General features: G+C 40.6%; 1 protein-coding gene across 1 annotated transcript in view; it reads left to right on the forward strand.

Moving 5' to 3' along the window:
• Positions 1-23668, forward strand: part of rtn4rl1b (reticulon 4 receptor-like 1b) — a 178990-nt gene extending 155322 nt beyond the window's left edge. Inside the window, exons 2-3 of the mRNA XM_034197952.1 lie at positions 19893-20344; positions 20892-23668. Coding sequence (XP_034053843.1) covers positions 19893-20344; positions 20892-21779 — 1340 coding nt within the window. The 3' untranslated portion in view covers positions 21780-23668. The remainder of the gene's footprint in view (positions 1-19892; positions 20345-20891) is intronic.
• The last annotated feature ends 1300 nt before the right edge of the window (positions 23669-24968 follow it).

Here is a 24968-nt window from a genome sequence, read left to right on the forward strand (position 1 = left end):
GCAACGTCAAAGAAAAGCACACCGTGGTCGAACGAGGAGGTGACGACGTTCCTACATCTCATTGGGGATGATAAAATCCAGCAGGAGCTCGACGGAATAACTCGAAATGTGAAGAAAAAAAAAGCCGATCGCCCCGCTTACACTGCGTTGCTACCCCAGATCCTAAACTGTATTGGAAATGCGCCACGGCCTCGGACGGCCAGCGAGGCAGCCCGAGGCCTGCGCGAGGACGCTTAGGGACGCTTAAACGGGGCTACCCCGCTGCAGTGGAAATGTGCCATATGACTCCAAAGACAGACTGAATGGAGACCAATGGGACCAAGATGAATTCCACAGGGGAACAAAACAGGACTTAATTAAGTTTGATAAGAAATGGAACATACAGTAGAAGTTTTACCCCTCTGATAGTGACAAATAAGTAACAGTAAATGCAGTAGGTGCTTGTTGGGGGAAAGTGTTGGAGGCTTTCAAGGTGATAAGCCCTGTCGAGGCCCAGGACATTAATTAATTGGCATTACACGAAGATCAATGGTGAAGCTCTCAGGGTCTGAAAAACGACACTTAATGAAAAGGTATTTCTCTCTTAAGATCAAGGTCTTCCACTTCTCCTTCTTGTTACACTATAATTATGTGAGAGAAGCCCATGTAAATGGTCACTTTATGTATTTATGTCTATGCACATTGATTGTGGGATTCAGCTTAAGGGGAAACTTTCTTCAAAAACTGCCTCTTGAATATTAGATTTGTTTTTACAACCTCCGGTTGGAAATCTGGCTGTGAAAAGTTTGTTGCTTGATCTCTTTCAGGATGCCAGCATCTGTAGTTAAATGTTCACAGCATCTACAACTAATTCTAAGTCGAGGCAAACAAAACATCACAAGCTATAAAGAAACATATCAACCATTACTGCAGTATAACACATTCCACATATTCAGTATGTTCAAATCACTCACAGGTCCTCCACAACATGGCTAAATACCTTTTCATGTCACACTAATGCCTTAGCTACTATAAGCCTCAACCAAAGACTTGTAGCATACTTATCATATTTAGCAATTACTCTGTGCTTTGATTTTTGTTTTGGAATGTACTGAGCATACTGAACATATGGATGAACAGTAAGGTGGATAAGCAGAAATGGTTTTGTTTCTGTGAATATTTTGAGGGGGAAGTACTCAGATATATAGAGTACAGTATTTAAATGTCCCCTTAGGACTTTCGGAAACAGTTCTGAATTGGTTTGAATCCTACTTAAAGGACAGAAACAACTTTGTTTCTATAGGTAAATACACATCTGAGTTGACATATATGACATGTGGGGTTCCTCAAGGCTCCATCTTGGGGCCTCTTCTCTTTAACATCTACATACTACCACTGGCTCAGATAATGAAGAACAACAAAATAAGTTACCATAGCTATGCAGATGACATACAAATTTACGTAACAATTTCACCAGGAGACTATGCTCCAATTCAAACACTGAGTAAGTGCATTGAACAAATCAATGAGTGGATGTGTCAGAACTTTCTCCAATTAAACAAAGATAAAACTGAGGTAATGGTTTTTGGAGCCAAGGCAGAACGTATAAAAGTTAGCGCTGAGCTTCAGTGTGCAATGTTCAAAACAACAGATAAAGCCAGAAATCTAGGTGTAGTCATGGACTCTGACCTGAGTTTCAACAGTCACATTAAAACTGTTACTAAATCAGCCTACTATCACCTAAAGAATATATCTAGGATTAAAAGACTAATGTCACAGCAGGATTTGGAAAAACTTGTCCATGCTTTTATCTTCAGTAGACTCGACTACTGCAATGGTGTCTTCACAGGTCTCACTAAAAAATCTATTAGGAAGCTGCAGCTAATTCAGAACGCTGCTGCTCGAGTCCTCACTAACACTAAGAAAGTGGATCACATCACTCCAGTTCTGAAGTCTTTACACTGGCTTCCTGTGTGTCAAAGAATAGATTTCAAAATACTGCTGCTGGTTTATAAAGCACTGAATGGTTTAGGCCCAAAATACATTTCTGACCTCCTGCTAAATTATGAACCATCCAGATCTCTCAGGTCTTCAGGGACTGGTCAGCTTTCTGTCCCCAGAGTCAGAACTAAACATGGTAAAGCAGCGTTCAGTTATTATGCTCCAAATATCTGGAACAAACTCCCAGAAACCTGCAGGTCCGCTACAACTCTGACTACTTTTAAATCCAGGCTGAAGACTTTTCTTTTTGTCGCTGCTTTTAATTGAACTATTCATATCTTAGACTGCACTGTAACTTTTATCCATGTACTTTTTTCTTTTAATGTTTAATTGACAGCACTGTAACTTTTATCCATGTATTTTTTCTTTTAATGTTTATTTTATTAGCTTTTATTTTTAATGACTGATTTTAAATGCCATCTTCTTAATCTCTTTCATTTTTTGTAAAGCACTTTGAATTGCCTTGTGTTGAAAAGTGCTATATAAATAAACTTGCCTTGCCTTGCCTTGCCTTAGGCAAAGAATATAAACATGTACAACAAAATATACTTAAAGTACCAAAGGTATTCATTCAGCACAATGAATTCTTCAAAAATATCTATATATATGTTTGGTTTGCATATATGAATGCATTAATCTGATCTATTAATACATCCACTTTGATGTTGCAGCTGGTCAAGGTGGAGCTTTTGTTTTCCATCTATAATGCAGTGTAGTTTGTCTATTTCACCAAGGGATCAATAAAGTGTGTCTTTAAAAGTAATCAATCAATTATGTATTGTTATTCTTCTCGTTAGGTTATTAAACAACGGTCATGTTTATCTCATCTAATTTAACTAACCATTAGTTGTACACTTTTGCTGCTCAAGTATTTACTTTATTTAATCTGCTTACATCCATAGTTGAAACGTACATATTGTTTTCTTCATGAGTTATTAAAATGGTCACATGTACTTTCATATGTACACTGTGTTGGTATGTCAGGTCTGTGTTGTACTGTAGGTAATGTCCTCCCTGGAGGTTGTCTTTCAGCTCTGACTTCCACACAGTGGGTCCTCATCGTCTCTCAGTCCACCTACTGTCTCCTGAACTAATGAGTCATAATGCTTTGCTGTTACCTCACATATTCTTCTGCCTGATTTCACATTTCGCCTTGCCTCTTTGAAGCCATTAGATGAGACTGTTGAGACTCTCTCCATGTGTGTGCGTATGTGCATTTATGTTCAGGGAGCACCAAACTCTCACCTGCTATGAATAATTGATCTTCTGAATCTAGGCCGCATGAGGTTTGTATGCGAGGAGGCAGCTGCTGCAGCAGGAGGGTACCTTACAGTTTGATTTAACAGAAACATTTAAGGCGTAGCAGGAGGTAGAGACCGCTGAATTGGAAAATGCCACCTTTCAGTGCAGGTAAATGTATTCACTGACCTGATGGTTTCAAAGCAGAGCTATGCAGCATCTAAATCATTAATCCATAAAAGCTTTTAGTAGCATGTCCTCAAGTCAGAATGTGCGTCTCCAAGGTTAGGGATTGTCATTTTCTACACATGTCAACATGATGCAATTTTAATCAGCCGTTTCAAGTAGCTTGGTTAAACCAGGACTGAGACTTGAAATGAAAACAATGTGTGAAATAAAAGGACGAGGTGTTTGAAAGGAGGTTGTTGACATTGAGGAAAACACCTCTCAGAGTTAACAAAACCCTAAGCAACACAATTGATTATCTTTAATTCCTGTTGATGAACCAAAAGCAACACAATGGCATTGCAGTACTGTAGCTCAAACAAAGTGAATATTTGTCCTGTAAAAAGGTAATATTATTCACGTTGCTGAATAAACATTGATAAGTCATGCAGTTAACTGCTCTCCGTCCATGACATGGATTATAGTGTTAGAGCTGACAGGTCTCTGAAATGATAAACTCTATAATAGAAATGCAGAGCAGATTGAGACAAATTGTCAGTAAAATCAGCATGCTGATGGACTGATTGGAGAGTTATAACATTTGATTATGTTTGTGTCACTGAGAGAATTCCAAAGGGAGAAAAACATATTTCTAAACTTTTGACTGCAGCACTGCTTGGGCCTGCCGCTCTGCTGTTCTAAACACTGTGTTCATTTACTAATTCCATGGGGAGATTTCCCTATTTTGTTTGGCCCTTTAGAGAGAAACATCAAAGCACAGGGTGAGTAAAAGAGCAGCAGCCCTGGGGCTAGTAATGATTCAATGCTCAGATTCTTAAGGCAGATGCTCGTGGACACAGGGCATGTAACTGTGCTGTAGACATTTCCCCACCAAGTCCACAAAAAAACACCCTCTCTCTCCCCTACTTCTCGATTAAGTATGCTGAAGTTATTACAGTAGATCGTATATTTGTCCAAGCTATTTTTTTCAATTGCTGCTTTTCTTTCCATCTGTCTGCTCGCTGTCACAGTCTCAGCCAAACTCAGCTTCACTCTGACAGAGACACACAATGATTGGTCGCGCTGCACTCTGTCTTTGACATACATGCGCATGATTGAACAAGACGCAGCGACGAGACGTCCCCGGCAGACTGACAACCATCCGGCCCGCAGCTGAGAGCTATAAACTCAGCTCCAAAATCTGTTCAACAGACAATAAGTGTGTCTCAAGTGTGTGAAACCGGAGGAATTGTCTGTGTGTTTGATTAGTATCCTTTGTGGAAGTCTTACACTCAGCTTTAAATGGGCTTGGTCCAACAATAAAAAGGAAACTTAATTGAAAGCAATGAATTAAATTCAGATAATTTCATCTACATAATAAAAAAAAACGTATTAAGTCAAATTTGATGTCCACTAAATTCAGAATTTCAATGACATTCAATGATAAAAGCCGCTGACCGGGCATCTCAATTTTCAAGGTGACGGTCTTCACAGAAGCTGAACATTTTTCTAAAGCCATTATGTAAAAGCGCAACATGGAATGCCTGGCCATCTGCTCGAACAAAAATAGCGGGCCGCCTCTTTACCCCTACTGCGGGGTCGACACAATCCACATTAACAGCCATCAAGCCAACCACCCAATAAACAGCAGGGCAATAATACACAAAACAGACAGCTGAAACTCTACAAGCCTGTTAAAATAACACTGCTATTTTATCATCTTCATGTTTACATTGGCCATCTGTGAGTGTACTGTAACACCCCTTACCCCTTGAGAACCGCCATGCTCCTGTCAAGAGCCAAAATAGTTAATTAGATTGCAGTTTACCATACTCCCCACATTCCATAAATGCCCTTTAATTAAGAAATAGATCCAACTGAAATTGACCACATGTTGTGATAATGAGACAGATTTACCATGCATTATAGTGCCAATTCAATTCAATTTAACATGACTAATTGGCGTTAATATTACAATGACTATATCAGCCCCAAATAGAAGTGTGTCTAGCTTGTGTGATGACAGGGATACGAAAAACTCTTGTGAAACGGATTGTAAATATTTCTCCACATTTTAAGAGCTCCTATTATATCAAGCATCTTCAACTGTGAAAGATAATTATGAGCCACTCCGGCAACAGGAATTGCATTATAAATGCTCTCTATCACCTGCTGAACTACATATGGATGCACTTTGGATGATTTATTTGGTTTGGTGGAACCATTAGTTTAGTTTGGCCAGTGCAGTGCAATACTGCCACAGGGAGTGCAATATATTTGAATCATTTGGCTTTGTGCTGTCGTGATGAATGAATGTAGTTGGTGGCTGATAGTGCATTGATAGTGTGTGTGCTGTTTGTATCCGTGTTTGTGCCTCTTCTCCTTGTGTGTGCATGCACACCGTCTGGCATCTATCAGCGCTCAACAGAATGCTGTGAAGGCGTGAAGAGTAAAAGACCAGGGGGTACAGATGTGTCTGCAAATGTAAGCAAGTGACATTAGCACCTACTAGACACCCATTAAGTCTGTTAATTAAAATGCAGGTATTAAACATCTGTGGACAGCTCAGCCATCAGCCACCCCCTCTCTGCCTGTCTCTCTCAGCATCTTCAATTTCCATGTTTGAAATAAATGAGCTTATTCACCTGCACATACGCTCCACCAATCTCCCCCTTTCATTCTGCTCATGCTCCATATGGTGCTGCTTGTTTGAAAGTTATTTTTAGGCCTTCTAATTCCTGAACCTGAGAAAACTTGCTGTCACTCACATCGTCTCTGCCTTTTTTATGTTTAACTTTCCTTCTGGTTTGCTTGTTCGCTTTAAGATGTTTGTGTTGAGAAGTATTACAAACAATAAGATCCTCATCTCTCTGCAGTTGCAACTGTCAGCTCTGTGGACTTTTCTACAATGTTTCCCTTTTTATCTGCACTTTACCACATATTCTTACTCTCTTTTTCTCATTTGTCCGGTCTAAATTGTGAATTTGAAAAGACACAAACAGGGGTGCTTCATTGACTACCCACTGCTGTTCACAATATCTAACAGCAATAAAGTAGCACTTAGACGTAAACATATCAATCATTTCAAACCTTTATTTAACCAGGTAGATCCCATTGAGATCATTGATCTCTTTTTCAAGGGACACCTGCAGCAAGTAGGTTACACATGAAAAATAAAACAACACAAAACAATAAAGGACATCATACACTGAACAAAAATATAAATGCAACACTTTTGTTTTTGCTCCCATTTTTCATGAGATGAACTCAAAGATCTAAAACATTTTCTATATACACAAAATAACCATTTCTCTCAAATATTGTTCTCAAATCTGAACAAATCTGTGATAGTGAGCACTTCTCCTTTGCCGAGATAATCCATCCCACCTCACAGGTGTGGCATATCAAGATGCTGATTAGACAGCATGATTATTGCACAGGTGTGCCTCAGGCTGGCCACAATAAAAGGCCACTCTGAAATGTTCAGTTTTATCACACAGCACAATGCCACAGATGTCGCAAGTTTTGAGGGAGCGTGCAATTGGCATGCTGACAGCAGGAATGTCCACCAGAGCTGTTGCCCGTGAATTGAATGTTCATTTCTCTACCATAAGCCGTCTCCAAAGGCGTTTCAGAGAATTTGGCAGTACATCCAACCGGCCTCACAACCGCAGACCACGTGTAACCACACCAGCCCAGGACCTCCACATCCAGCATGTTCACCTCCAAGATCGTCTGAGACCAGCCACTCGGACAGCTGCTGCAACAATCGGTTTGCATAACCAAAGAATTTCTGCACAAACTGTCAGAAACCGTCTCAGGGAAGCTCATCTGCATGCTCGTCGTCCTCATCGGGGTCTCGACCTGACTCCGGTTCGTTGTCGTAACCGACTTGAGTGGGCAAATGCTCACATTCGATGGCGTCTGGCACGTTGGGGAGGTGTTCTCTTCACGGATGAATCCCGATTTTCACTGTTCAGGGCAGATGGCAGACAGCGTGTGTGGCGTCGTGTGGGTGAGCGGTTTTCTTTTGTTGTGAATCGAGTGGCCCATGGTGGTGGTGGGGTTATGGTATGGGCAGGCGTATGTTATGGACGACGAACACAGGTGCATTTTATTGATGGCATTGTGAATGCACAGAGATACCGTGACGAGATCCTGAGGCCCATTGTTGTGCCATTCATCCACGACCATCACCTCATGTTGCAGCATGATAATGCACGGCCCCATGTTGCAAGGATCTGTACACAATTCCTGGAGGCTGAAAACATCCTAGTTCTTGCATGGCCAGCATACTCACCGGACATGTCACCCATTGAGCATGTTTGGGATGCTCTGGATCGGCGTATACGACAGCGTGTTCCAGTTCCTGCCAATATCCAGCAACTTCACACAGCCATTGAAGAGGAGTGGACCAACATTCCACAGGCCACAATCAACAACCTGATCAACTCTATGCGAAGGAGATGTGTTGCACTGTGTGAGGCAAATGGTGGTCACACCAGATACTGACTGGTTTTCAGACCCCCCCAGACCCCCCCAATAAAGCAAAACTGCACGTTTCAGAGTGGCCTTTTATTGTGGCCAGCCTAAGGCACACCTGTGCAATAATCATGCTGTCTAATCAGCATCTTGATATGCCACACCTGTGAGGTGGAATGGATTATCTCGGCAAAGGAGAAGTGCTCACTATCACAGATTTTTTCAGATTTGTGAACAATATTTGAGATAAATGGTTATTTTGTGTATATAGAAAATGTTTTAGATCTTTGAGTTCATCTCATGAAAAATGGGAGCAAAATCAAAAGTGTTGCATTTATATTTTTGTTCAGTGTATTTACAGGGTACATTTACATACCTATCGACATTTACAAGTATCAAAGAGCATTTCACCTATCCAAGCTTTAAAAACATACAGTGGAACCAAATTGCTCAGTTTCGATCTTTTCGAAGACTGTTCCAAGCAAGAGGAGCTGCGCACATAAAAGCTTTCGTACCTAAGTCAGTCCTTGCACTTGGCACATGTAACAAGACCACATCATGTGATCTCAGGTAATAGCTAGCTGCAACTCTCTGTGTGATCAGAGAGCAGATATAAGATGGGAGTTTACCCAACATGGCTTTATATATGAACATGTACCAATGACTGAGCCTCCGTACAGTAAGTGAAGGCAAACCTGCCTTGGCATACAGTGTACAGTGATGAGTAAGTGCTTTACAGTTAGTAACAAATCTCAGAGCACTGTATAGGCGGCATCTAACTTGATCAGGTAATGGGCAGGTGCATTCATATACAGGGGCGGACTGGCCATCTGTAGAATCTGGAGAACCACAGAACGGTTGGTCGTCAAGGGCCGGCCCTTTAAAAAAAAATTGTTTAACGGCATCATTTAAGTTGCGCTGACGGTCGACAGAGGGCGACAGCGGCCGCTAATGCAGTTGTGTGGTTCTTATCTGTCAAATAATCACAAACGAAGAAGAAAAAAGACCGGCCACACTAAGGCCCATTCCCAAACCGCCCCCTACACCATACGCCCTACACCATACGCCCTACACCATACGCCCTACACCCTACCCCTCCGTTTGCGCGTTCACGCGGCGGGTCCGCCATATTGAGGGCTGTTCCAAAGCAACGAGTGTGGAGCGGTGTGGAGGGGGAGGGGGCTATCAAGCCCTCAAATAGCGAGTCTGCAGCGGTGCTGACTTGAGACCGGTCTCTACCTGACCGGAGTTACGCTGTGTGTGTCCGTCAGGAAACACGCTGTTTACAAGTAGTTCCAGCAAACATCCACTGATAAATTGCGATGTTAACAACCTCATGATAACCTCATATGTTTTTAACTTAGGATCATACCTGTGTTTAGTCTAGAAAAAGGTAAATGTGTGCATTTTATTATAAAGTTGTGTATATTTACAGACCGTTGCAAAAACTAAGAAGCTTATAAACTGTTAGCAGATTTAGATTTATACCTTTTGTCTCCTGCAGCAGAAAGGTGAATAATCTCAGCAGTTCAAGTTTAGCCATTCATCACGGCGTTATTTATTATAGGTGCACATCTCAAGAGGCTTGAGGACAGAGAGAAAAGGGGTGTGACTTCCAACGGTCATATACCCCAGGTAGTGACATCACAATCATGTGGTATAGCCCTAACCAATGAACACAGTTAGTAGTCGCAGCTACTTACATAAACAATATATGGTACACTACACAGTAATACATGGAGTCATACACTATACATGTCTGTATGTTATATATCAACATAAACATCAGGTTTAAAACAAGGCCTCCGAGCCGGTTTCTTAGGATCTAACTTGGTTAAGGCTTCATGAACAACATCAATAGTAAAAGGAGGAAAACTGAAGGGGTTTTCCAAACCACATTGTTCAGAGTCACATACGTTCACAGAAGCAGAATTAGAAACAGAATCAAACAGAGAGCCACAGGACACAAAATGCTCATTAAAACAATTTAACATAGCCCTGTCCGATATAGTGCCAGATCAGTGACGTGCGGTGAGGTTCATGGATGGTGAGGCACTGACTCTTTCAGAGTCAGATTTACAAATATTATATTTTGACCTTAATCGAAATATTCGGTTATTTTCAAAAGCTTTTTTAGTCTGATGCTTCAATTCATTTTAAACAGACCGTTCAACAAAAGGATAGGCCTACCCACAATTTAAATATTGGATTGTTCTTTCTTAGTAAGATCCCATTTGCATTACAATTGTGGTCTTACCTTGACTTGAAGATGAAGTCCATGCTATCCTTTTGGACAACAATCTCTATTACTTTTTTGTAAAAGTCCTCCTTATCTTCCTGTAGTTTCAAAAGTCTAGCTTGTTGTTTGCGTCTGCGTAGAATAACAGTAGCAACAAGAACCTGTGGGCTCACGTTCGCCCCCTTCAGTGCGGCAGAGGTTATGGCTGCCTCCCCTTGTGCTTTTTTCATTGCCGTTGTATGATGAGACCAGCGAGCCTAAATATCATATATACGTGAAATAAGTTATTTAGAGACTATGGATGGCGAGGATAAATGTAATAAAGGGATCTACAAACATTACATTGGTGACATACAGTGAGATGGTGCAGGCATGCGCTTAGGGCCCGCTTTCCAGCCAGTTTCTGTGGGGTGACGCATTCTGAGGTGAGGCAGAGCTCATCTGTGCCTCACCTCACCACACAGTAACTGGCTTGAGCGCGCTCACAAAATAAGTGCCCGCGCTAAATTAGTGCCCGCGCTCCAGCCAGTTACTTTGGGCTTACGAGAGGCAGAGCTCGTCCCTGGCAGGGACGAGAGGCAGAGCTCGTCCCTGGCAGGGACGAGCTCTGAATTTGCTGATTTTGACTATAAAAAGCGATTGGAATCAAACAGAAATCACATTTACAAAACAGATCAGTGGAGACATTTTATTATTATTACTATTTAGTTTTTCTTTAGTTGTTTTTCTGTTACATTGGAGTATGACAGGTGAGGCTCTGCCTCCCCTGACTGCACGTCGCTGTGCCAGATGCTGTGGTAAGGCAAGGAGGTAGCTCATTACGGATTTCACCGGTGGATATCGATTTAATGGTTGTCCCAAATTTTCTAGGATTATATAGGTTTTTGGTAACTGACAGATAATACTTAGACTTAGCACTTTTGATTTGAGATGTGAAGCTATTTCTTAGCTGTCTAAAACGAAGCCATTCTACCTCTGAGCCTGATTGCCTAGCCTTTGCCCAGGCCTTGTTTCTCTCATGTAGGAGACTGGACAATTCAGCAGAGAACCAAGGATTGTCTCGTCCTTTCACTCTAAATGTACGCAGGGGTGCATGTCTATCAAACATTTCCATAAAACCAAGATACAAATAAGACCATGCAGTCTCTACATCAGCACACAGATCGATCAAAACTAGGGATGCTCCGATCGATCGGTCACAGATCGAGATCGGCCGAAAAAGACAGTAAAATAGCAGTATGCAACGTGTGTGTGTGAAGCAGAAATCCTGCAGCTCCGCCCGCCGGACCGGTAAGCCAACCCAGTCTCACGGCATTTCGTGTTCACCAACACGATTTTTAATCTATTGATTAATATTTTTTTAATCAAATAAAACACAATAATTCAATAACGTGCTTTAACCACTAGGCGGTGCACACAAGGTACACACAGCCATAATAACTTTGTATTATTAGTGTAGGACACTTTTGTTTTCGTACAACATCTGAAAATGTGTAGTTTTATGCATGCTTTCACATAATTTTACAGCATATTGCTATACTATTTCAGACTCAGTATTTACATTCTTACATTCAAAGAAAATCAGTAATATCTTTAAAAACTACAGTCCTTTTATATCAGCTGTGCACCGTTATGGTGTAAATATAACCTATATGTGAATTAGATCAAATGTAAAAGTCAGCCGAATTAGTGTTGATACTGCAAGGAGACGTATTGTGTGAAGAGAAATTGAAGATGTTGTTTAATTGTTGAATATATTTATGATCCACATCAAGTATTCAGTTTCGGCGGCATTTTCTCAGTTTTTCCAAAGGTCTTCTCATCAGGGCTCTATAAATAAAGAACTACGGCAAATCTGTAATATACAATGCAGCCGAACCGTGTATTACAATGCCGTTATGTGATGACTTTCAAAGAGAAAAGCAAGAGCGCTCGGAATTAAGTATTATTTTATTCTTTTAAAATGTTTTTCGGATTTAATATCATATAAACACCAAATCCCAGCATGCATTGCGGCTAAAACATCCAATAAACGAGCTTAAAACCATAGCTGAGGATCTTGGGTAATCGCTCGAAATGCCTACGTCTGTTTCCGGTTATTTTTATTTTGAAATTCAGTTCCTGACGGACTCCAAAAAAGCCCGAGATTATGGAATTAAACCAATAAATAAAAGCAAGGATAATTGTGTGTTATTGGTGAGTAAATAACAGTGTGTTATTTTGAAAAGAATAACAAATTAGAAGGAAAAAAAGATTTTCAAAAATACAGATTTCAGTATCCTGAGGCTCTGAGCCCCATTTATTTTCCTCACAGACGGCAACAAAAGTCCGAAATTATACGATTTCAAATAAAAGCAATAACTGTGGCTTGATATTGAGTAAGAACATGTTTTTATGAACCACACAGCTTCCGGTCTTCCTCGACCCGACCGGAGAAAAAGACGTGCTGCAGGCAGTAGAAATACATTGCTTTTAAAATCGTGCTGTGCAACACGAAAAAAAGGGGCAAATCGTGTTGGTGAACACAAATCAATAGATTAAAAATCGTGTTGTTGAACACGAAATGCCGTGAGACTGGGTTGGGTAAGCAGAGCGAAACACACAAGAGTTAGACCTAACACACTTAGCTATTTTATCTACCTCTGGAACAAGCTAAACTAGTCATTATAAATATATGTATTCTTCACTGTCGGGTCACTCATTACTGGATCAGTGAGCTGCAGGGGGAGAGAGGGGGGAGAGAGAGAGGGAGAGAGAAAAAGAGAGCGCTTCCGCTCATTTCTATCCAAAGTGAATGTAAACTTGAATAATGTACATCATTTGAATGTAATAATTAAGTTGATTGTTGTTTGTGGAAGCTCCAGTGAATGAGCCCCATTAACTGAGTTTTAAACATCACTTTAAATGGAAGATTTAAAGTGATGTTTAAATCTTCTATTTAGGCCCCGCCCACTCGATCGGATCTGCGACCGGTATCGGCCGATACTGATTTTGGCGATTGATTGATTGATTGATTGATTGAATTGATTGATTGATTGAAAAGTTTATTAACAGCTTGTATATTGGGTACAGTACAGTACAGCTCAAAACATACAATTGTTAAGGGGATGCAGACCAGAGAAAGACTTTCGTCTTGTTTACATCAGGGTCCCCCATTTCCAATTCATCATATCATTTAAGACATATAAGACATATTTGACATACAGATGGCTTATTTACAATTTACATACAGGTGGTTTTTTACATACAGATTGCTTATTTACAATTTTCATTTTAGATTTCGTTCTAATACTTCCTAACCGGATATTTAAGACATACCAAGTCTACAGATATACAGTTAGTAACAGAGTCTAAAATGCGAGTATACATAGATGGGGGGGGAAGCTGTCCATTGTACGACAGGTTGAGATTTGTACCATTACCGGCGATCGGCCCCGAATTTGGCGATCGGAGCATCCCTAATCAAAACTAAACAGATCATGTACAAAACCCTGCTTCACAAAATGTTTTGTGTCTCTTTATAATAATGTGAGGGGCATGCTGGTCCATTTAACCCTCGCACAACTTGGCATTCTGCATGCCAACCTGTTATGAGACTGAGCTCCAGTTCTTACCTGCTCTCTTTACTTAAACCGTCCTTCTGCCTTGGCAGGGATGCACTCAGAAACATAAAGCAGTTCAGTCCTTGTAATAAAAGCCAACCCGAATGATCAAATCATAATTAATATGCTGGGAGTGGTGACATCATTGAATAGTGTTGACACTTGTTTCACAGTACACACTGTGCCAACGCACATTGCACATATCAAAGGAATCACACCACGACCAAAAAATAAATGTAAATCAACAGTGCGAACCCTGCTGGTCTGAAAAGCAGTGTTGGATGTTTTGATTTCAGACGTCTGAACATTTTAACAATATTCAGCCTGCACAAAATATAAATATACATTTATTTATTTATTTGCAGGATGAGGTGAAATTAGGTTTTAGCTGATTGATCCCTGTCATCAAATATATTATAAAAAGATAAAGACAAGTAGACAAGAACTAGAGACACATGTTTTGGCCAATTTGATGATGATTTCCTCTAAAAAGATTCCCTTAGTATTAAGTATGTTCATTGTATATACTAATTACACTGCTATCACAGTGTGACCTAATTTATTTGTAGTATGCGAGCATGAGATAATAAGAGCAAGAGGCCTGTTGTGATCCGTCTCCAACACAGTCAAAAACAAACACAGACGCACCCATTCACGATTGCTCACACACACACACACACACACACACACACACACACACACACTTTGTAAGCAATCTCTCGGTTTGCTGATGCCTCTGCACCATCACAACGTCATGCTATATTTCTGAATATTTCCATTTTTTTCTCAGAGATCTCAGCCTTGTCATTGTTCTCTCCCATTTCCTTTTCGCTCACTAGAAGAATAGTCAGACGACCTTATGAGGCAAAATTGCCTGCAGTAGAGCCGGGGAATGGAAAATGAGACAAAATCTATAATGTTCTGCAGTAGGCTGTGAAAAAGACAAACAAATATTCCCGGGCAGAAGTGTTTCTGGTCACAGCTGTTGGCAGGAGTGTTGATGTGTGAGTTTGCTGTTCAGACAGAAAATATTGTTAATCTGTGCTTTTAACAAGTCAACAGAAACATTCTTTAAAAACTGGTAATGAGAAACAGCTTGGATTTTGTTGAATAGGCCTTTATCCTTTAAGAAATACATATTTGCATTTGCCCTTTTGTTCAAACACTGTTAAAGGTCCCATGTCATGGTCATTTCTACTGATCATAATTCCATTGTTGAGGTATTCTAAAATAGATTTATATTTACTCCCTGGCTGGGAGTTTGTGTGTGTGCTCAGGCTGAGTTCCGCTGTGTCTCGCTGTCTCACCGACCAACCCCACACCAGTGAGCCAGCTCACACTGTCCCGCTCCTCGCAGCAGCGAGCCTCGCAACGTCCCGCCAAGTGTGTGTGTGTGAGGAAGTCCGCGGATTGGTCCAAAACGTAACGGCTCCGCGGACGTAACGTCACTATACCCAAATACGTCACTATACCCAAGAAGTAAACAATGGAAAAAGAGAAATCTCCAACGAGGCGTTCTGGGGCAGCGTAGACAGGTATTTTCTGTTAGAGTTTTACTCGCTACAGGGTGTACTTTGAGGGTTTGTGACTCTGCAGACCGTTTACATGCATAAAAAGCTACATAACACACAAGGGGACGGGTAATAACCAGAAAAGCATGACATGGGACCTTTAATTAAAGTAAATATGCAATTATTGGCTCATACTGGAAGTGTCAGATCATTGTGTTCAATTCAGAGCATGGCTCAGCTTGCTGTGAAACCAAGTCTAATATAATCTAATAGAAAATGATTTTGTGTTAAACCAGTTATCTCTAGATGTTTCCTCATTTTGTAGAGTTCTTATTGGTATTTATTGGTATTGGCCTTGGGTTAATTTGACATGATTTATTAAAGATGTTTAAGATTTTAAAATGTCCAATATTTTGAGTTTGAGTGAGTCCATATGGATATAAAATACATGAACAGATAATGTTTTGCAAAGATATTGGAAACATTGGAGTGTAATAAACCTGTTAATTTAGTTCTTTTTTAACCACATTATCCAAAATTAAAGTCTGACACATTGCATGACTTGATGTTAGAAAGGAAAATGACAAGCTAAAGTTTAAAACCATTTCAACAGATTCATATAGTACAATTGTGTTAAATTGCTGTATATGAGATAAAGTATAGTAGGATATTACAGAATATTCAATAAATTACATTAAGCGACCAAAGAGTGATAGTAATACATTTCATCAGCCGTGTTTTAAGCCAAGTTCCTCAGGCGAATGAGCCCGTTCAATCAAACATCTAATATTTCTTCACCATTAATATATATGCATGAACATGACTGTAAACACCGAGTGTGGAGTGAGTTGAGACTTTATTTAGAATCAGCCACTAGCAGAAGCGAAAACACCAGGGTGCTTATCAGGGGCTTTGGAGAGACACAGGAAATTGAGTTTGTCCAGTCTAATTATGGGCAGAGTCACGCAGCTCTACAGACGTACCATTTCCCTCCCATTAGCAGAGATGTGTTATTCATGAGGGCACATCCAGTGTGAACTATGCTCCACTGATATTCCACACACTCACTTCTTGGTCTGTCAGGAGACCTGGGGCATTGTATTTCATTTATTTATCTCCACCTCGAAAAGAAAAATGGAAGGAGGTGATGATGAGGTTGCGGGGCCATACAAGTGTATGAAGAGATATCAATAGCATTAGTCACCAGTAACCAGGAAGAGAAAGGGGTGACAGGAAGCTGCATGGAGAGAGACTTGGAAGTGAAGGACTTGTGACGAGAGTGTTAATCCACAGCCAAGACTCCAACCTGAAATTGCTGCGCCTTTTTTCTTTCCAAAAACACATTATCTGTCTTTTAGAGCCTCTCTTTTATTCTGCCAAATTCCAATGGGCTCTATTGGCATATATATGTTTCGTTCTGTACAAAGCTATTTATATAATACAATCTGAGCTGAATGGCACATTGTGTGAGCTCACAATGCAGTCATGACATACATTAATTTCTTACATTTTCATTTAAGGACATTATTCCCACACAATACATGTTTTCCTCTGAGCGGAAAACCAGTTCCCCCATTCAAAGATCTGCAAACAAGCGTCATCCAAAAAAGCTTGTCACACTGACATTACCCCAAACCCGATGCATGGTTTAATGCTTGAGAATGTACAGTATGAGAATGCATGACTTAGTGAATCCATGGAGAGCTTATACCTATACAAGCACTAATGCATGTATGTGTAATTTATGTCTACATCTGTATTTAAAGTAGCACTTGGAGATGTAAATACACGCTGTGCTGAGATCAGTAAGCTGGCAGGTGTTAAAGTCTCTAGTGGTGGTGCATGTTATGCCAGCTTCAAACGAGAGCACACATGTCCTCAGTGTGGCTGAAAACAAGAAAAAGAGTGCATGCTTCTCCCTCATCACTCAATTTGCATGCATAAGAGAGTGTTACTTCAACATTCATATCATACATTCACCCCTTCTAAAGCCTCATCAGGGATGAAGTTAAGAGATTGTATTCATAGGGAAGAAATGAAGAAAGATATAAGATCCCTTATCTACCAATTATTTTTATGTTTTTTTGGTCAGAGCCGTAAAAAGAGCCGTTTTGGAGGAACTGATTAAGCAGGGTAAAGAATCTATTACTTAGTTCTGACAAGTTGAGGAGAGTGAGAGGAGAGGAGGTGCATCCTCGTGTCCAACATGATTAGCAGATCACTGATTCAAATTTGTCTCACTATCTCGGCAACATCTCCATTCTCATGCCTTCGCTCTCCTGTGTATCACACTTATCAATGTCTTTCTCTCAGATCATTTTCCTGCTGGAGATATACCTAATACCATTGAGATGCATGAAGAAGTGTGTTAATGGAAATAATTCAAGGCTTCAAAAAATATAATTACTGAGAGAGAAGAAGATCTGCTAAATGAATAATGGAATCTGTTGGATGAATTCCTACCACAGCAGGTTACTGTAACAAGAATCATTTCATCTCAGAACAAATGTAAAAGCATAGGATGGATACAATTTGTTGTATTGTGTGTGTTCTTTATGGAAAAGCATCTTCTGTAAGGGTCAATATTCTAATCAAATGTGCACCTGCATCTCGTTGCTGCTTAATGGACGCTGGAAGATTTACTGTTTCTTGTTTTGCTTATTTGTCAGATAAATAAAACAAACCTATATTTCCCATGAGTAATGCAAAACGTTGTCACCTATTTGCTCAGCCAGTATGCTGCTATGCTTGATCAATCTTCATGGAAATGGCATGTAGAAAGAAACATTCAGAAACAAAAAGACGCAGAAAGAGAAATTGGTTATACACTAAATCATCCATGTCTTGATGCAGGTCATGACATTAAAATGTAAGCCAAGGCATTTTGTGGTGCAGTGTCATGGGCTCCTACAGAAAATATCTACATGCAAACACACACCCTCTAATTCAACCTTTTTACAGTGTTCAACCATGAAGAATCACCTCATTTTGAGGGCACATTTCTGGTTCAGGAGGATGCATGCATTTCCATTGTTGCCCAGTGGCAGGGTTTAACAAATAGGATTAGATCCGTGCCCGAGAGAGCACACTCCTGTTCAGGTGACACACAGCTCAATGCTCCAGCTCTGCAACTAGACACAGAGAATTACTGTTAAAGGTCAGTGGAGTCAGACGCTGAATGTCACAGCTTAGCCACAGTTTGGCAAGAAAATACATTAGATAAATACGCCTGTATCTTGGTGTAGAGTTATTTTGCAGCTCTTGAATTTCCAGCATAAAAGTCCCAGGATTACAGGGTGAGTTAAAAGGCAACAGAGGCATATCGATTAGATTCAGTGAATCAGGCCTCTGCTATGCTGTGAATAATAAATTGAGCAGAAGACAGCCAGGGGTTGCCATGATGGGCTCTGAGTTGTGCTCATTCGGGATGAGATTGTGGATAAGTCATATCTCCTGTCTCAAAGATCTGGGGAATCATGTCACTGATCTGAAATCGCCTCAGAGCAGCTTACTACAACTTTAAATATGCATTCACACCCCATTTAACAACACAAAACAACTTGCTGCAGAGGGTGGACTCTCAGCGAAGGAATTGGACTCCTAATAGCACAACTCCCCAAAGTGGCATTATATTGGAAAGGGTAATTGCTTTAATTTCTGCCAAGATGTAAAATCAGACAATAGTGTTGAATCAGGGACCCAATCAACTTTACTGAGACATCTTGTGACTCACTGAAGCAGTGATATTGGTTGTTCTCTTTAGTAGACTCCGAATTGTGGGCCGAAAAACACTTAGTTGATTCAGGCAGTGAACTGTGACAAAAAGGGTACATAATGTGCAGCAGAGGGACAATTTCAGTGCTTTGTGAAAAACAGAATGCAAAATGAAATCTCTAAATTAGACTTCATTACCTTTTTTTTATTTTGTGTTTTGCGACCTGTGACTTATGATTTCAATACACTACTACTAGTAATAAGGCCACTATAACGTGCACTTCCAGCAACAGCGTTGGATGGCATGTCCGTCTGTCAGTCCAAGACCTAGTGTCATACAATTTAGATATTCATGGTCATGAAGTTGGCATATGTAGTTCAGAGCGGCCAAGGTCGACATAAAGTGTTGCATGGAAGTTGCTACACATAAAGGAATTTGTGCTACGAGCAGGTTTTACAGTTTTCTTTTTAATTCAACATTTTCTCAGCTGTATAACTATCCAAATCAAAACTGAACCAAAATGGTTACCTTGGTAAACTTTAATTATTTTAAATATCACCATGTTAGCATTGTCATTGTTAAAGTATGTTAGCAGGAGGATGTTAGCTGTAGGGGCGAGTGCAGCCTCACTATCAAGGCTATGCTTCAAAATTCAAGTTAAATGGCTATAACTCCATACTTAATTCCTTTTTTATTTGTATTTCCTGTCTGTCTCCGTGTGCTTGTGTGTTTGTGATTTATGTCTGTAATCTCTATTCTTTCTCTATCTCCCTCTTTCTTTCTCTCAACCTGTGTGTGTGTGTGTGTGTGTGTGTGTGTGTGTGTGCGTGCGTGCGTGTGTGTGTGTGTGTGTGTGTGTGTGTGTGTGTGTGTGTGTGTGTGTGTGTGTGTGTGTGTGTGGTGTGTGTGTGTGTGTGTGTGTGTGTGTGTGTGTGTGTGTGTGTGTGTGCTCTCTGCAGGCTGTGGACTGGAGTTCCTGCTGGTTCTCTGTGGGCTTGAGCTTTCATGGTCCTGCCCCCGTCACTGTATCTGCTACACTGCACCCAACACTGTCTCCTGCCAAGCCCATAACTTCCTGTCAGTCCCTGAAGGCATCCCCCCTGACAGTGAGCGCATCTTCCTACAGAACAACAAGATCCATCGATTGCTTCGGGGTCACTTCAACTCCAATACAGTCACTCTCTGGATCTATTCCAACAACATCACATACATCGAGCCGTCCACGTTCCACGGCTTCACGCGGTTAGAGGAGGTGGATCTGGGAGACAACCGCCACCTGCGCTCCTTGGCTGAAGACACCTTCCACGGGCTGAGTCGCCTCAATACGCTTCACTTGTACCAATGTGGGCTCAGTTCACTTCCTAGTAACATCTTCCAAGGCCTCAGAAACCTGCAATATCTCTACTTACAGGTACATTCAACTGTTGTTTTTAAGAGCGTTTTACCACCAATACTCTATTAGGGCTGTCAATTTCAACAAGAACAAATTCGAACCAACACCTATTCTATGTGAATTGATTTGAACACAACCCACGTAGCCGAATTCTAAACGATGTTGTAAAATTAATGTGTTGTTCACAGTGCCTCCGCTGCCTCACTTGAGTGACAAGCTGCCAGGTGCATTTTTACCACATCAGCACACAGCCTTAACTTTATCAACAATTTTTCCATCTGTGCTGCTCAATCCCAAATTCTTTCACACATTTTTTCTCAGATGGTTTGGATTATGAATTCAGCACTGCTTGATCATTCCCCCTTTTTCAAATATATAAAGTACAAGGTACAACTTGTTGTGATATTCACTGAGAATTTTGAATCCCAACAGATGAACACATACTTTGCATAGAATGCTGATTCACAAAATGTGTTCAAGGCAAATGCTACAGTCAGTTTGTGCAATAATGAAAACATTGCATAATATATAATCGTGTGATACTGTCCCCTCTGCACCTTCTCAGGAGAACCATCTGAAGTACCTGCAGGATGACACATTTACAGACCTCCACAACCTGAGCCACCTGTTCCTGCATGGAAACCGTCTATGGAGTCTCAACCAGAACACCTTCCGCGGCCTTCGAGCCCTGGACCGACTGCTTCTGCACCAAAACCAGATCGAATGGGTTGACCGCCTGGCCTTCCACGACCTGAAACGTCTCACCTCCCTCTTCCTGTTCAACAACACCTTGATACAGCTGTCCGGACAGTGCCTGGACGTACTTCCCGCATTGGAATACCTGCGCCTCAACGACAACCCCTGGTCATGTGACTGCAAGGCTCTGTCGCTGTGGGAATGGTTGAAGCGTTTCGGAGGCTCCACGTCTTCAGTGGTTTGCCAGGCGCCAGCTGATTTGGAGGGTAAAGACCTCAAGGAGCTGCGCAAGGAAGACTTCCCCAACTGTCCTGCGGCTGTACCTAATTCTGAGTCCAGAGCCCAGACTAACAATGTATCTGGCACGGTGAATCCGTCCATGAATCACAGTGTAGTGGTGGGCTCAGGAGGGCAGACCCACTTAGTGCACACCTCGAGGCGCTCTCGAAACTGCACAAAGCCTCGCAGCAGGGTGAGCAAGGGGAAGGGTGACAATGAGGTTCACCACTCAAAGGAGGTCATGGTCGACAAGGAGGATGCCTCCCCTGATTTAACAGAAGGGGGCAAACATGACCACACGTCCCCAGACGGCACTGTCACGCGGAGGAAGCACAAGTGCACACCCCGGACCACTGTTCGCCCCCCTAGTGGGGTTCAGCAAGCCAACAATAGAGCGACCTTATCCCAGTCATTACTACATGCCTGTGCCCTCCTTGTGGCCTTAATAACGACAAATATTGACTTCATTTTCCGTTGACCTTCAGAGGGTTTTACAGATGCTAATCACAAAAAACCACAGCCCTCAGACCCTCTCTTGCTCCTGCACTACAAGGCCTGTGTGTCTTCTATGTATGTGTGTGAGTGTGATTATATGTGTAAATGTAGTGTAGGGAGCTCTAGTGTTCAGACTGAAACAGGCATTAAAGCATCAAACATCTACAACAGAAAGACTTGCAGCACAACAATCGAAGCGACTGAGGGACATAGAATGATACAAGGTTAATGCTTGCACTGCCACTAATGCCAGTATGGTTTAATCTTCATATGTCTTGGCATCTTATGTATTTTCTTATGTCTACAATTCACTCAAATGGAGTTTAGATCTGGTGCAAAATAGGAAGAGATGACAGAGCAAATGAGGAAGCTTAAAACCTGAAACCTGTTAGCTATTTAGCTCGGAGACAGATGAGCTTGGTCTTTGAGTGCTCCATCCAGCTTTTAGCTCCAGTTCACAGTTTGTTCGTTATCAAGAAGGTACAAATGGTAAATCAATGACCTTGTAAACTCTCTGTCGTCAGTCCTACCTTGCTCTCATCCTTTCTGCCAAATGTATTTTGGCCGAACAATTGGGTGTAAGTGTTTCTCGTAAACAAATAAGTACAGGTTTAGCATGGCAATAAATTGTGGGTCAGTCTAAGACAAAGGAATGTGCCATTCAAACTAAATGGAAACATATAGCCACAGATTTTAAAGCTATAAACAGAGCAACCATAAGCTCACAGTGTATTAACTACTCTCTATATAACGCTGACTTTTTCCAGGTACTGAACCAAACTTTCTGCCAATTCAAACTTTTTTCTCATTCGTATTAGATTCATACACACAACTCTGCTTCAATCTTCATTTACGCCACTTCTCTCCTTCCGGGCAACTGAATATTAAGCCGCTAATTGTTTCAATATGGCAAGGACTGCCATGCGCTACTTTCATTTGCTTGGGAAACAATATGTGTCCCTGGGATTCCAAGCTGTGAATATTGAAGAAGTCTGTCTATATCTTGTGTCAGATGTTGTTCATTTGATTTTTCTAAGACACCAAATGGACCTAGAGATGGATCCTTGTTGTGTCACAAGGAGTCTTAGAGGTGAAGGGTCAAAAGGGGGCTTTCTCAGTTTCCCGGTGATTTTGTGCTGAACTGATGAATGAGGGTGAACTTCCCTCATTGAGAATGTGAGGAACACATGTTTTTTTAATCACTTAACTTTAAAGGAATACAAGAACAAGACTTTAGAAAAAAATGTGTGTACCTTCAATGTAAAAACATTTTAAAAAGGAGCATGGCAAAGATGGGATCATGCAGAGTGAATAATGCCTCTTAATTAACTGTGTGTGATGTGATTGTCCATGAATGACGGGATCTAAGACCAAGACAATCGCTTCTGAAGTAACAAGGTGGTGCAGTACAATGCAGATCGACAGATGGACGACTACGGGACATCTTGCTGTACTTCTGGAGCTTTTGTGCCTCCCATAAATCTACTGATAAGATGGTGTTTGTTCAATGATGTGAACTATACCTGTAACAATGGAGACAAAAGGACTTCTTGCAGTGCTGATATTAATAATTTACTGTATTACTATGAGAAAAACAATATCAGTGACATCGATGATAACAGGGTTTTCTGCTCCACCTGTCAGGAGTTTTTCCACTTTTGATTTTCTGGTGATTTGTTGATTTACGTATTTTTCATGATACATTTTTAGAACCTTTGATTTGTTAATGCACAATTCCTCACCTACCTTTTTGTTGTTCTTCTGTATGCCTCTTCATCTACTTTCTTTGCCATGTTTCAGTTGTTCAGTAAATTATCATCAGAAAACCAATATGTTTATAAAGATATTAAAATCTATATCTTCTTATGTCTACCATTGCAGTTTGAGTCTGTTTATTGCTGCTTTGAAGGTTTTATGTACTTGTTTTGAAAAAAAAGTAAAAGGCATGCTCAATCCCCTCTTCTTGCCTTTCTTTCCTTCAAATGTATTTTAAAGCGCAGATTGATTGTCTTCAGCATATATATATGTTTTTTGTTTTTTTCCAGATGCCACCTCTGTCTTTGCTCTAGTTGCTGGCTTAGCTGCTTCCTACAAACAGACACTTTTTCTGTGCACATAAAGGATGAATATACAATTCACAAACTAAATATTAGTGAAATGTTGGCTTCAATTGGATTAAAAAGCCAATTTTTCATTACAACCTACAGAAGGTCCTGACCAACAGGACAGAAAAAATTAAATCCAAAGTCGACATGCAGACTATGGTTTGATATATTGCAGTTCAATAAATCATTTAAAAGCACTGAGGATATTAATGAAAGTGTCACATGGAATCTGTGGATATTCTAGGCTATTATTATTATTAATGGGCCTGTGGAACATAAATGATATTACCCCTTCTTTAAATTTCCTTCACCGGGATAGAAATTAATCCACAAGTAAGTGTTCCAATTTACCTTTTTTTAAACATTTTGTTAAATGATAAATGAGCTCAGAAGGAGTGGTTAAATGCATGGACGAGGATACAGTGTTATTCTATTCAAACTGATAGCCGTTCTGGCATCTGGTGTTTGATGCTCATCACACTCACCAGCTTTCACTCTTATCCAACAGCCACTTCATCACTTCTCATACTTTGTTAACCTCCCTCTGATTTTCATGTACAAATCTCACTTAAATCATTCTTGTTGGTTACAAGATTAAAAGTGTTTTTATGGCACAGACACAAAAACTGTGAAATTGAATCTAATTAAATTAAATGAATGAAACTACATCAAATTGTATTACACAAATTCAAGATGTTGTTCAAACCAAAATCCCACAGACATAGTTTAATGTTTTTGATTTGATGATGATGATGATGATGATGATGTACACAGTTAAAGTACTTCTTAACATTTGAGGAAAATAGGGTCAACATAATCCATAATGACGAAGTCCATAGTCGGCAAAGACCGATTTTCTTTTTTCCATGTTCATGTTTGAGTGAGCTGAATGAGATGTTAAATGATAAACAGGAAAAAAATGAGCCGTCTCTGCATCCATTTGTATCTATTTAATGGAGCTGATGGGGTGTGGATTTTCTAATAAGCTTGTTCACATGCACATAAACATCCATCACTGTAATTAAGGTGAAAAAGCATTAACAAAGTGAAGTGCGAGAACTTTGTAA

Source organism: Gymnodraco acuticeps, unplaced genomic scaffold (assembly GCF_902827175.1).
Source record: "Gymnodraco acuticeps unplaced genomic scaffold, fGymAcu1.1, whole genome shotgun sequence".
NCBI lineage: Eukaryota > Metazoa > Chordata > Actinopteri > Perciformes > Bathydraconidae > Gymnodraco > Gymnodraco acuticeps.